Source organism: Cavia porcellus, unplaced genomic scaffold (genome assembly GCF_034190915.1).
Source record: "Cavia porcellus strain 051 isolate PalLab524CR breed Dunkin Hartley unplaced genomic scaffold, mCavPor4.1 scaffold_1, whole genome shotgun sequence".
NCBI classification, from domain to species: domain Eukaryota; kingdom Metazoa; phylum Chordata; class Mammalia; order Rodentia; family Caviidae; genus Cavia; species Cavia porcellus.
Window position 1 is genome coordinate 197,947,297 of NW_026947484.1, and position 14,790 is coordinate 197,962,086.

Here is a 14,790-nt window from a genome sequence, read left to right on the forward strand (position 1 = left end):
AATCATGTAAAAACAAGCTAAAGCCATGATACTACTAAGAAGATCATAAATGTTTGTTTTAGTCAAGTTTTCTCAGTCTCAGAAACCTGTGTGGTCGTCTTTTTTTCTCAATCTCAGTCCTACATGTATCACCATTTAAGTGTCACAACCTCTTGAGAAAGACAATTCTGTGTCTTGTTTTAAACTTCACGCTGCTGCAGCAGTATTAAGACGCGTGGCTCAGCATGAGGGCAGAGGGGCTGTCTTCTCCTAAGAGAGACACTTGGGCCACTTCTTCCTTCTGTGTGGGAAGGTGAAGTTGCCTTGCATGACAAAGACCTCAGGAGAATCTGTCTTTTGCCCCAAATAGGCTATCTTTGCATCAACAATCTGTTCGTGTTTTTCACTTATTGGTTAATCTGATTTGCTTCTTGGCCCTGTCTTACGCTCAGTGATTTCGTGCTCAGCTCACTTCCCTCATCTTGTTCTACAGAATACCGCCTACTTTCTTGATTTTTTTTTTTTCTTTTGAAGACTTGCTGCAGTCACACCAACCCAGAAATAACATTATCAGTGCTTTTCTTCTATTTTGGAAACTGGACATCTTTTTAGGTTTGGGGGAAAATATTTTTCTATAAATCTATGGAAGATGAACTTATTGTTTTAAATGGACAGTATTTTTAAATAGAAGTGAAGTAGGGTTTTTGTAGCACTTTTAGCATTATTGCAAGCATTGCTGTTGTACTTTGAATATTACTGAAAGCATTAGAATGCACGAGGTTCTTCTATAACAAATTTGCTGGGGTATTTTGTTTTGTTTTCGATAGCATCTCTCTTTGTAGTCCAGGCCAGCATTGAATTTCTTATGTATCTCAAGGTGGCCTCACAGCTAACTACAAGCTGTGTTTTTTAAAAGTAATAGAGAAGAAAACAATTTTAGTAGAATGAGATACCAAGTAAGAACGGTAAAATGATTAAGCAGAGGTCTTGTGATTTAGGAAAGAAGAAACTTACTGTGTGTATCTGCCTGTTACGACTCAAATCCTCTTGTCCCTGCAAAGTCTGTTCTTGCCTCTTTCCAGTGGACTTTACTGTTCTGTAAAGTCCTATCACCAGTCTTCTACCTAATTTATATTCCAGTTACTGTATCCCAGCTGAGGATTGGAATGTTGCTGACCCAGTAGGCATCATTAAACATTTCTTTGCTGAGTGAATGAATCTTATAAAACAAAACTAGATCTGAGTTTCTATACACCACTAGTTTTCCTGGTAAAACAATTGAAGAGTGAATTTGATGCGCTTAGAAAACTTACCTGTATGTTTTGTGATCCCACTTACCCCGGCCCTCACTGCCTATCTGTTACAGATGCCTGAAGAACAGGCATTCAGTGTTCTGGTCAAGATCATGTTTGATTACGGTCTCAGGGAACTTTTCAAGCAAAACTTTGAAGATTTGCATTGCAAGTTTTATCAATTGGAGCGCCTCATGCAGGTAAAAAGAGAAACCAGCTTACGTTGGACAAAAAGGACTAAGGAGAGCTAGATTGAGGATCTGGTAGTGTCCGTACATAAAGACTGGTTTTATTTTTTCCATTTCTCATAATCTGATTGAAAATGCCAAGATTAATACAGTGTGAATCTGAAAAGTATGAGCTATATTTTCAGTCTCTTAAACACCCAAAAGAAAAGATGGCTTTGTAGGGACATTTTCCACAGCAAATTCAGTCAAAAAGTGCTCACCAAGGCTCTAAAGATGATTGGTTAGAAATCTCATAACAAAAATGAAACAGACTTTCCCAGATATTTCATAACTTGGAAAGAAAAACTATCTTTCCAAATACTTGTCACCATTTTGGGGATTCCTCTGTAGAGCTAGTTTGTGGTCCGGAAAAGAGAGCTGAGTGCTAGCTTAATGCCAAATGATAAGTATTCTTCTGAGCACTGGGGAGATTTTTAGAAAAACACAACTATGTGACTATTTTTGGCCTATTCCTAGTAGATTTATGAGTCTCTTGAGAGAGAATCTGATAGTTACATATGTGCCCAGAACTAATTAGTTTTCTATTTCAGGAATACATTCCTGACCTGTACAACCACTTCCTGGATATCAGCCTTGAAGCACACATGTATGCCTCCCAGTGGTTTCTTACGCTTTTCACTGCAAAATTCCCTCTCTATATGGTTTTTCATATCATCGACCTGCTTTTAAGTGAGGTACGTATCAGAAGCCACAGCACTTTGGCTTTTGTCTGCAGCATACTTGTGTGACATCTCTGTCAAAACAGTTCATCTTTCTCAGTTAGTGGATTTTAGTGCTGGAAAATCCAGACTGAAGTGACTCTTCTTGGGCTTATGCTAGTGAGCACATTTGTTAAAGGTACTCTCTCAAAAAGTACATTAGACATTTGTATTAGCTGGTATTAGGTTTGACTGCATATAATGAAAAAGCCCAAGATAACAGTGAATAAATATAAAATAAAGGTTTCTTTCTCTTGTAAAAGAAGATAGAAAGTTGGCAGTAGCCTACCTTATTCAGAATATGGTCTTATTCTTTAGTGGAGTAGAGCTATAGCTCCCATATCCGTATTCACAGCGGGAGGATTGGGATTGGGGGTAGGTGTATCCTCTCTTTGTAAGAGGCACTGTCAGCGGGGCATTACCCCAGCACTCAGGAGGATCACTGAAAATTAAAGACCAGTCTACACTACAAAGTAAAACCTTGTCTCAAAAAATAAAAATAAAAGAGACCTACATTGAAGTTCCAGGATTTCCAGGGATTGGCTAAGATTTTGCAAAAACTGTAGCTTATTACTAAAGAAAAAACAGCAGAGTAAATATAGCCTTTGCCATAAGTATAATGTGGTTTTGGATTTTTGAGGGGTATATATAAGAAAAGAACTAATTATAAGAATACTGTTTATTATAGAAACTTTAGAACTAGAAGCAAAAACAATGATACATACACTTCTGTGCTATCCTTTTTAATTGTGTCATATTTGGTATATAAAAGTCCATAGGGCATTTGTGTCTACCATCTCACCAGAAATACTCTAAAATACATTTTAGGACATAAACACTTCCAATATACCATTATTTTTACTTGCTGACAAGTATCTTGTTATTTGGGTGTACCATAATTTATGTAACCATTTTCTAATCTCAAACCTTTAAATTGTGTGTAATTTTTCACTATTATAAATAACCATCTGTTAAGTAGTTACTATGGGCCAGGTGACATGGTAAGTAATTTACACAAACTTGCCTACTAATTATCTCAGGGAACTGTTAGGAGGATATTAGTTATAGAAACTGGGGTCCAGAAACTTAAAACAGTTTATTTGATCACAGATGTTAATGCCTCCCTGATCTGTTTTTTGTGATCATGATCCCAGATTGGTAAGAAATGGCAGATTGGAGGGAGCCCTAAGCAGACTCTGTTCTGGGATTTAGACTTCATAGAATTGCTGTAGTAGGACTGAGATAGCGAAATATACAGGAAAATTCCATTACGAGTTATTTCCTGATCGATCACAATATTAGGGCTCCGATAACTTTAAAGATGTGAAGTCATGGACTATGGAAAAACATTCTTTCCTGTGGAACATGAGAATGGGGCTAGAAAAGCTCATCTCTGAGAAAAATTGGAGATTGGGTCTACTTTGACACATTCACAATAGGGCCATAAATTTGTATGTCTTGCCAGTTGGTGGCTTGAACCACTGATAATATATGCCTAGTTATCCCATTTAGTGACTTTTTATTAATTTTATTAGTAAAAAGACCAATAAAAATGATTAGATCTGTTTGGAACAGCCCTACCTATACCACAGGTGGTTCAAGCTGGCAGGAACGTGTTAAATGGCTTTTCAGTGTTGGCCCTGCAATTTTTATTTTCTAAGATAGTTCCAAAATACTGGGGCTGGAGGTTTAGCTCTGTGGCATAAGCGCCTGCCTTGCAAGCAGGCAGTCGTGAGTTCGATCCCTGGTACCGATAAGAAGGAAAAAGACCAAAAAAAAAAAAGATAGTTCCAAAATACCTATTTCTGTATTTGTTCACCTTTCTCTAAAATTGTAGGACATTCTGAGAACAAACAACCTATAGTCCATAGGTTATTTTTCTTTTCTCTTTCAGGGGATAAGTGTTATTTTTAACGTCGCCCTTGGATTATTAAAGGTACACATTTGTTCATAAGCTGAGTTATCTGGCATTCCCTGTGTTGCTCTTGCAGGGTGTTAGTCTTGCTCTCATTCTAAGTAGTCACTATGCTTTAGTGTTTTCCAATAGTCATTGTATGTGGGTGGCTTCTGAGAGAGACTAAGAAATATATTTTGAGAATTTAAAGTGCTGGGATTATGAAATACTCTTTGTACAACCTTCATAGAACACTTTTCTCTGTATGGTTGTATTTTCTTACTTTCTTTAAGACTTCCAAGGATGACCTGCTGTTGACAGACTTTGAAGGTGCCTTGAAATTCTTCAGGGTTCAACTTCCTAAGAGATACCGCTCAGAAGAAAATGCAAAAAAATTAATGGAATTAGCTTGCAACATGAAGGTACAATAATTTTTTTCATTCGTTCTTCCTGGCCCAGTTAATTCTTTTGTTCAACTAATGTCTCACTTTTCCTTAGGAAACTGTTAACGTTTGTAATATGTAAATGATAAAATAGCTTCAGTATCCCTTATCCCAAATGCTTGGTGTTAGAAGTATTTGAGATACCATGGTTTTTTAAATCTTGGAATGGTCTCATATACATAATAAAATATCTTGGGGATGGTATCCAAATCTAAACTTAGAATTCATTTCTATTTTATATATACTTTCTACAGTAGCTTGAAGGTAATTTCCTACAATATTTTTAGTGCACTTGTGTTTGACCTGAAGTATCACATGAGATCAGATGTGGAATTTTCCACTTGTGCTGCTGTGTTGGTGTTTAAAAGCTTCCAATTTTGAAGTATTTCAGATTTTGGATTAGGAATACACAGCCTGTTAATAATGGTGGTAATATTTCACTTTGTACTATGTAACTCTTACCGTTATCTTTCCAAAATATTTTGATATATAGTCATTCCTTTATATCTGTGGGTTCTGCATGTATGAATTCAACAAACTGAAGATTGAAAATAAATTACATCTATACTGAACATATATAGATTTTTTGCTTGTTCTCTGTACAACACAGTATAACAACTTTTTACAAAACATTTACAATGTATTAGGGCTATGAGTAATGTAGAGATGATTTAAAGTATATGAGAGATGTGCATAGGTTATATGCAAATTCTAGTTCATTTTATATAAGGTATTTGAACAGGCTCAGATTTTGGTAGCTGAAGGCTATCCTGGAACCATGCCCCCAGGAATGCTGAGGGATGACCATGTATTACATTCTGTGCATTGAGTCTCATTCTCCCTTCTCCATTCAAGTCTGAAAAAGGTATTAGTGTTTATAGTCCCAGTTTTGAAAACAAACCAAAACATAAAGAGGTTCTGGTCTCTCAGAAATATGCAAGTAAGTTTGCAAAACTCCGCTTTCATGATTTCTGCTGAGTTTTGTTTTGGTTTTTTGTTTGTTTTTTGGTATTGGGAATCAAACTCAGGGCCTTGCACTTGCCATTTGTTTGTTTGTTTGTTTGTTTTAACTTTCAGTATGTGTTGTTACGGTAAGAAATTTCCTAAAATGAAACTGATAGGTGAGGAAACCCACTCAGTTTTATCACTTCATATGACTTACGACTTCTGTAATTCTTTTAAGGTAAAAAGATACATTATCTCCTTGACTCATGTTTTAGTATAGTTATATGTTTAAAGAAAAAGGAAAAATAATTTCAGAGTGGAGGCAATGGAACAGAATAAATAGTTGTATTCAGACTCATGTACATTATATAAGAGACTCTGTTCACTTTATGTGACTCGAGTAGAGCTAGGGTAAGCGTGAGAGTAGATTTCACTGACTGTAAACTAGAACACAGACTTGGATTCAGAGATGTGGATTTAGTTACTTCAGTCCCATTTAGGCTCCATTTCCTCATCTATAAAATAGTACTGGACTTCTGGTTCTAGTTAAGTGTCAGACTGAGTTCTTAACTCAGAGAATCTTTCTTAATACCTAAAGATAAGTAAAATCTAACCCATGCAATATGTTCAAATCTATGGCTGCATTTACAGTGAAAAAGAGAAATGCACAGGTGCCTGAAGGAAACTCAGAGCTAATATGTGTAAATTCATAACAGCAGCATTCCAAGGGAATATGGGCTTATATAGTTAATAGGGTATTAATGTTCACACATGCATAGTGGATATGACTTTGGGCCTTTAGGCAGCTGAAACTGAGATCTCTCCATAAAGTTAGGTCCTTGGAATGGCTTTCTGGTCTGTTAAAAAAACACAAAAACTCTGTTGGCCTGGGCAATAATAAAAATCATAAAATAAAAGACTGGGGAAATTAAAAACAGGGAAATGGAACTTCTGGAAATTAAAATAATCATTAAAGTTTCTGTGCAGATTAAAATATTGCGCACTTCACAGGTACTTTAGCTAGCATTTAGTAATTGTTCACCATATGGCAGTTACTGATTACGGTGGTGCCTTAGCTCACGAACTTGGTTCTCTGCACGATTCTGGTCACAAAACTGGATGAGAACCAAATCCTGTTTCACTGTAAGATCAACGTTGAGCTTAACCATTGAATTTGATTCCAATTCTCATCCAACTTGGTTTGGGATCAGAATCGCGGAAAGAATCAAGGTCGTGAGCTAGGGTATCACTATCAGTGTTTTATGTGTGAGAGTTAACTACAGAATCGTGCATAATGCTTAACATGGTGCTTAGAAATGAGTAAGGGCTCGAGAATTAATGGGTATTCATTTCTTCTGCTTTCTCAAGCAGAGTCACTTACCACCTCAACCCTGTTCCACACGTGAGGATGCCGCCGCCTTTTGTTCTTTATTGCTTCCCCTCCAAACCTGCTTCTTTCACATTGTCCCCATCTGAGGAGTGGTACCTGATTGCTTAGACCAAAACCTTCCTGGATCTGGGCTTGGCTCAGCTTTCATTCACCTCATCTGCACACTCCAGTCCGACTGTGGTCGGAGTGTGTGCTGACTCAGATCACCGTCTTCATCACTGATGTCCTAATCTCACCACACCATCGTTTTCTGTTTCCACAGTGACCTCCTCCCTGGCATGTCTAGTCTATTGCTCCCTTGTTTTAAAACTCCCTGTTGGCTTCTCATGTCACAGTAGAACTCAAGAGCACCCTATACTTGGTCCACAAGGTCTGGGCTTGACAGCCTCTCTGATTTCATTTCGTATTTCATTTCCCCTTTGCTATTCCATTTCCCCCTGCCCTGTTCTAAGACAGACTGAGCTTGCCTACCCCCTCAGGCCTGTGTACGGACTGGTCTCCCTTGTAATACTCCTCCAGCTATCTGCATGGTTCTGCCATCCCTCACTCAGTAACTGCGCAGCAGCCCCTTCACCATTTATGCTCTGTCTCCCATGCTGTGTTCCCTTCCCCGCACTGTAGGGCAGGCTTTTCAGCAGAAGAGACTTAAGCTCTTGTTTACCACTGAAGCCTTAGCACCAAAAACAAGGCCTGGTGTGTAATGACTACTGTAGTAGAAGGGAGGGACAGAGGTGCTACCGAGTTTCTATTGAGTGTGGATTTGGGCAAGGCTTAAAAATAGCTACAGCCAAGGGTTTCACCTTTTGGATTAAGTGTCTTAGGTAGGGATACTTTAATAATACAGTGTATATAGCCTTTCTTTCCATAGTCGAATGTCTTCTATTCCCCTTTACCTATGCTTTCGATGAGTGAAGACTGGCGAGGCTGTTTTCAGCGTGCCTGCATAGCAAATACAGTTTGTACTTAGATACATAGTTTCTTTTAGCCTTGGAGAACTTTGCATGTATATGGTATACTTTGAATTATTCTCCTATTTGTATATTCTATTTTAGACGAGATAGTAACTTTTTTGAAATTCATTCACAGGGTGGGAACCTTGCAGGTTCACCAGGACACTGAAGAATGAGATATTTCTGCTTATAAAAAGTGATATATGTGTGCATTTTAGTGATTAGTTGTCTTACTAGTGTACTTAATACCAGGAAATACTAAAGGTGATAAAACAGTTGAGCCAGTTCCTGGTACAGTGATAACTCACAGTGATGATTTTCCAGTCTAAAGTTAAAAGGACTCGTTGGCACGTGCGTCAAGGACCATCCTGTGGTCTGCACGTGGAGGAGCCCCAACCAGTCAGGTAAAGCACGCGCTGACCGGTGACTTTAGAGTCCCCTGTAGAGATGGAAAGGGGGATTTGGGATGTGTAAATGGTTTGGAAGCTAGCTTTGTTTTTTTTTTAACTTTTTATGTAGGATTTACAAAGAAAACTTTGATTCTACAACTCATCTATACTCTATTTCATTACTTTTATAGCTTGCTTTACTGAGTTATACAGTATTTCCTAGTTAAGGTGGGTATTGGGAATATTTTTCCTCACTTGCCTAGAAACATCTCAGAGACAAAGTTGCTTTTGTCATTGCTGTATTTTAAAGTTAAGATGTTGTGATTTCCTGTATTTGTATCATTCTTACAAGCCTATTATTTCTTCCTTGAGGTACATGCTGTGGGAAGACCTTAAAAAGTGTGGAAACTGAGGCTTTTGGAAGTCAAATGACTTATCCAAGTGGTACCAGTAGCACTGACAGGAGCCCTAGAAGAAGTCAAGCCTTCTGATTCCATGTTCTCAATGTTTTCTACTCCATTCTGCTGCCTTTTACTGCAAATGTATAAGGATTAAATTTCTTGTGGCAGTATCTGAAGTGGCCACAAGATGGGTGTGTTGCCCAAAAGGTTTATAGTCTCTGCACCCATGAGTCTTCTGTTTTCTATAAATCTTTCTTTATGGCTGTCCTTACTTGTCTCTATTTCTTTTTCCTGGCCTTTTATATCTCCCTTCTTTCACTTTCTCCTTAAAGTGAGCTTGTGGTTGAACAGAATTTATTTCTTGAGGAATTGAATCCTCTTTAGTAATCTAAAACTTTACTTCAAGACTCACTTAGCAATCAGTGACCTTTATTGGTCAGTGATCCAAGAAGAAAGTATGTCCACTTCTGATACAATATCTAATCCACTTTAGCATATTCTACATCATGAATGATTATGGGCTCCCGCACATGTCATCCTCATAATTGTGCCATGAATAGTCTCTAGAAGTTGAAACATGCATGTGCACGCCCAGCTGCACATGCACACGCACACAAACATACACACACACACACAGAGGAGACTGAGGCAGGAGGATTGAGAACTCAGGGACACCTTGGGCTACACAGTGAGTTTAAGGCTGGCCTCTACTTAGAGAGATCCTGTCTCAACAGAACGAATGAGTGGGGCAGGAGGGATCCTATGGGGTTTTTTTTTTTGTCTTGTTTTTTAATTTATGGCTCTTTCATCTCCACATAAGGACTTTTGAGAGCAAGATCAATAAGGCTGTTTTACAAGAAGTGGGAATTATGCTGTAAGAGATGGCTCAAAACTTAAACCTGAATAGTCAGCTGTTTTGCAATAGAATCTGCTTTTAGTAATGTGGAGCTTCTCAACCATTGTTTCCTTGGAATTTGTTATTTCAAACACAAGTGACTTCAGGCCACTTTGTAAGAAAAGATACTATAAAAGTATCTCCACATCACTGTAACTTTACACAGTTGCTTTTGGAGAAACAAAATCATTCGGCATCCAAGAATATTTTGGCCTTAGGTGATACTTTTATCCATAAACTAACAAATTCCATGGTTTTTTTTTGTTTTGTTTTGTTTTTTTGAGAAAGGGTCTTTGTAGTTCAGACATGCCTTGAACTCACTATGTAGCCCAAACTGGCCTCAAACTCATGACTGTCCTCTTGCCTCAGCCTCCGGAGTCCTGAGACTGTGGATATGTGCCACTACATCCCAGCTCCTAATTTGAATTTCAGTCTCAATTCAGATTATTTGTGCAGTTTTGTTTTTGTTTTTGGTTTTGGTTTTTTGTCTTTTGCATTTTTATCGGTACCGGGGATCGAACTCAGAACCGCCTGCTTGCAAGGCAGGTGCTTATGCTGCTGAGCTAAATCCCCAGCCCCTCAGTGTTAGTATGTTTTAAAGTTATAAATTCTCTGAGTATTACAGGACAGAGACTTCATCAGTCTTGTTTCCTGATATATTCACAGACTATTACATAGTACCCTCAGATAGTAATTCATTTTTCACAGTGAGACCACATGAAGTCTGAGTTACTTTTTTCATTGCTGAGACAAAATACCTGACACCCAAAGTTAAAAAAGGAAAGGTTTACATCCGCTCTGAGTTTGTAGGGGTTTCTGTCCCTACTCACCTGGCTCCAAGAAAGGGTGGCATGGAATGTGGGTATCACAGAGAAGAGACAGTCCACCGCAGTGTAGATGGGAACAGGCAAGCAGCAACTCTGCTTTCCCCTTTTGTCTCACCCAGGCTACAAATCTTTTGGGCTGCCAGACACACCTAGACCAGGGCTTCTGTGTTCAGTAGATCCATTCAGCCACACCCAGAGTTCTGCTAATTCCAGTCAGGGTACTTAGTTTAGTACTACCCACTATTTATCCCAAGCCACACACCCTGGATCCAGCCAGATGCAAAAAGCTGCACCTATGAGTGCATGAGGTGATCCAGCCACAATAAGGTCCTTTTAAGTGTTCAAGCTCAGAGAAATGAAGTGACTTCTTAGTGTTAGTAATGGAGCTAGGCTTAGATCCTAGGAGAGTCAGACTCTGAATTCAGTGCTTATAGTTACTGTGCTTCAAGGCACACGAAAGGCATGAAATGAATGAGACAAGAACCACTTATCTGATGGCTCCTTTGTGTAATATTGGTCATATAATAATGGCTAATTCAGTCTCTGTTAAATTTGAAACTTGTGTACCTTGTAGTTAGTTATGCTTATGACTGACTATACTATAGTTTTATTTCTTGGTTCTGCCATTTTGAACTAACTTGCATGAGGAAACTTTTCAGTGAGCTATATTATCTCTGCAAAGAACCCTAAATGTTACTAGTTGTTGCGTGTCTTCCCCCCTACTACACTGGTCTGGTCTTCATTGGTCCTTATCTGGTGGAGCCTCAGATACTAATTTTCTTGTGGTATTTTAGAAAACTAGTTGGAGAATAGAACTAGAATGACTCATTCTATTTCATGATCTTTGAAGGAGTTCAAGTGAGCTATTTAAACAAACAAAAAGCTTAGTAAATAAAATGTTTCATCCAACTGATTGAGATAGGTGTCCCGCAGACTTAGCTCTTACCCTAACTTTGCCCAGGGCAAGTTAGCACAGCCCCATTAAAGCTAAAAGAGAAATAAGATAATAAGATAATGTCTTTAAAGTAGCTGACTCCAGGGCTCGTTCACCTTTTGCTGTTTTTGACCTGTCCCCTGGAACCTAGAGTACTTTCTTCCCTTAAATCAGTTCAAGTCAACTAATATTTACAGATTTTATTATGTGGCAAAAACTGTGCTCAGTACTGAACATGCTACAAAGATAGACAAGAATTTACAGTCACCATAGATTTGCATTCTTTTGCTGATGGTGCAGTGTAAATGGGGTTCTTGACTCTGGCCAGCCTATTTATGTAACTTTTGGAAAAGTCATTTACCTAGTCATTCCTTATCACTAAAGTGAGAGGATAATCCCTAATTTACCCATGTCTAAAATAAGATAGGTGTAGAGGCATCTTATTATTGTGAAAGATCCGTGCAAGTCTCGGGTTCTTTAAATCAGTAACTGAAAAGCATAGTCCCTGCCCCAAGCGTTCTTAAACAGGAAGACAGATATGTGTATAAAGCCCTCACTATGTGCTAGGCAGCATTTTGAGTCCTTTGTGTACATTTTATATCATTTGCTGTTTATCACAGTTGTGCATATAAGAACTAAGAGGATTTTTACAGGTGAACAGGCTGAGGCTGATGGGATTAGGCAGCTTGCCACTGACATACAATAGGTCTTAGCAGAGCTGTGACTCGAGCTCTTAGTAACAGGCTGTGCCATCTCACCCACCACATCAGCAGCCACTGTTACTTCTTCCCCATCTTTATGTCCCTTGACATTGTTGCCTATTCCAGAAGTATCTCCAGTGTAAGTAATACATATTTTAAGACAGCACAAAGTGAGAAGAACAAATTGAATTTGTTCTTCTATCAAAATATCAGTGGAATATACTAAATCTGCATCTTTTAATTCTGAGTTTCTTAACTCGGGACCATGGGTGCACCTGAGAGGGCCTGAGAGGGCCCGTGAGCCTTCTGAAATAGTGTATCAATAGTCTACTGTGGGGGAAAAGGAGAAGTTGACTTTTATTCTCTTCAAAAGGGGAAGAGCCATGTGTCTAGGAGACTTTCAAAGTTAATCTCATTTGAGGGCAGAAATGCCTCTGTGTGGGAAGCTGTGATTTCCAAAACCTTCTGATAGGAATCAGCAAGTCTGAATCCATAGCATCTCCTGCTTCCTGAATTCAGTAAAAGGTTATTTTTATAAGTAGAGAAAGAATGAATCTTGGGCATGTAAGAGTAGAGACTATTATCTCCGTTCACTCAGTATTTTCATATTTACTGTATGACAGGCATTAGGAATTTCATAATGAATAGAGTTTACAGCTCTCATGGAATTTATATTTTGAGATGTAGATATATCTTTGTATCACTAACACTTAGCAAAGAACACAACACATAGTAATGTTTAATTATTGGGCAATTAAATGTCCCTACTGCATCCTTATTAGGTTAAAAAAAAGACTTTCATTTTGATTTGTTCAGCATTTGATTATTGAGTCTCAATTATGTCTCAAGCCTTGAGCAAGGCACTGAGAATATATGGTAAGCAAGACCGATGTGATCTGTTCCCTACTGGGAATATAATCAGTGAAGTACTAAGCACCTAAGTAACTAGATGAGGATGGGTGCCTTGAGGGAATTAAATTGATGTTCGCGGCATATGTAACTGAAAGACCTAGCCAGGGAGGGAAGGCAGATGAGGGAAAGGCTCTCGAAAGAACTGGTGCCGGAGATATGGCCTGAAAGAACAGGAATGAGCTCGGTAAAGGGTTTGCCAAGCAGAAGGAGCAAATTTGTTCTTGGGTCTACTTGGGTTACCATTTCTATTCAAAAGAAAGCCGTGCAGGGGAGAGAGGGTCTTCCCTCAGTAATGCATCCAGCGTTCCAGGACATGCTCTGTGTGTATGTGGCAGGGTGCTGTGACAGGCAAGACAGGTCCAACCTGAAGACTGTATGACAGGAGGTGACTGTCTCAGGGGTGCCTGTCTGTCCTGGGAACAGCCACTGAGGAGGCTGGAAGCTTGAATCATTGCTTCTAGTGCTCCCACCTCCTGGTTCTTTCATTCAGCTGTCAGGCAGCCATCTTTTTCCCGTGGGGTCCTTAGAGGCAGCCTGAACTGGTGGCTGTGGCACGTGGCGATGCATGCTCCCAGTCAGCATCGGCTGGGCAGCCATAGTATTTTCATTTGTGCTGTATTTGTGGTGGGAAGGGGTTGAGGCATTTCAAGGAGAAAGAAGGAAACTAAGAACGAGGGAAGCTGAAGTGTGGAAAGAAACTGATCTGGGGAAGAGGTCAGAACTCTGGAGCAGCAAGCTCTGGGGAAGACTGGAGAGCTTTGTGTGTCCAGTCTTAAGGGATGGCACCTGGGGACTGATTGAGAAGCAAGGGGACACCATCATTAGAGAAATGGCAGAACTGTCTTAGCGTAGAACATCTGTGAGAAATTTAGAAATAGTATTTTAATGTTTTCCTTAATTATAAAAATAATTCATGCTATATTAAAAATAATTTATGCTCAGTGCAAAAAACCTGGAAAACATAATAAAAGCAAAAAGAAATGTAACCTGCTGTCATGAAAATTTAGAAACCAAACAAAATGCTGTGTGAAGTGACCAGCGTTTATCAGGTACTGATCGTCCAGCAGTAGTTGAGGGAGATTTGATCCTCCTCCTGTGAGAATGAGGGAGCTTTTAATCCAGCAGCTCACGTAAGACAGGGAGCAGCAGAACAGGGAACGGGGATGCCAGCACCAACAGGCTACAAACATGGGCCTGTCTCCTCACCTTTTGACTCTGGTATAAAATAACTTTGGGCTAGATTAGCTCTACAAGTTCTGGATATCTGAACCTGTAGCCAGATAAGCAAATTGGCTAACTAGCAGTTAAGTGCTGATTATTGAAAGTTGAAGAAGGAATGAACATTAATTTTACAAGTATCTGTTATACTCCTTTTCAGTTATATCTAATTTTTAAAACACTGTAACTTAAAATACACCAGAGGAAATTGGCTATCACTTTTAAAAAGAAGGAATCAAGTAAAAGAGAGCTGCATCTTGGAGGTGGGCTTTAGCCATGACCTCCACTGCTGAATGAGAAATGGCCAGCCACCAAAGAGGGACACACCGGACAGAGAGGAGAAGCAAGAAAGGGAGAGAAAATCTTCTGAGGGCAGGAGATTGGTCATGGTAAAGTACAAAACTCAAGGAATCTTGAAATCTAGCTGGAGAGAGGTGGGACCCTGAGGATGCACGGGAAAAGAATCACTGGTGTCTTTTCTTTAGAGCTGTTAGGGCAAAAGTCTGACTTAGAGAGATTAGAGAGGGAGGACCCACTAAGCAGTGGAGGTGCGAGGCGGAGGCCTGTGGATTACAGTGGTTGGTAAGAAAAGGCGTGGGAGAAATAGGATAGTAGTTTGGGGCAAAAATGCATCTCAGTGGGTTACTTAGCAGATCTGTCTTTCTAAAGGTAGA

General features: G+C 39.2%; 1 protein-coding gene across 6 annotated transcripts in view; it reads left to right on the top strand.

Moving 5' to 3' along the window:
• The window catches only part of Rabgap1 (RAB GTPase activating protein 1), a 188,447-nt gene that overhangs the window by 158,637 nt on the left and 15,020 nt on the right, over positions 1–14,790 (top strand). For 5 of the 6 annotated variants that reach the window (XM_063227092.1, XM_013153319.3, XM_003470795.5 and 2 more), the window contains 4 exons: positions 1,346–1,471; positions 2,050–2,193; positions 4,112–4,153; positions 4,405–4,533. In XM_063227092.1, the coding sequence (XP_063083162.1) occupies positions 1,346–1,471; positions 2,050–2,193; positions 4,112–4,153; positions 4,405–4,533 (441 nt within the window). Of the gene's footprint in view, positions 1–1,345; positions 1,472–2,049; positions 2,194–4,111; positions 4,154–4,404; positions 4,543–14,790 lie in introns of those variants that run through there. The other variant, XM_063227094.1, reaches the window with a different exon arrangement.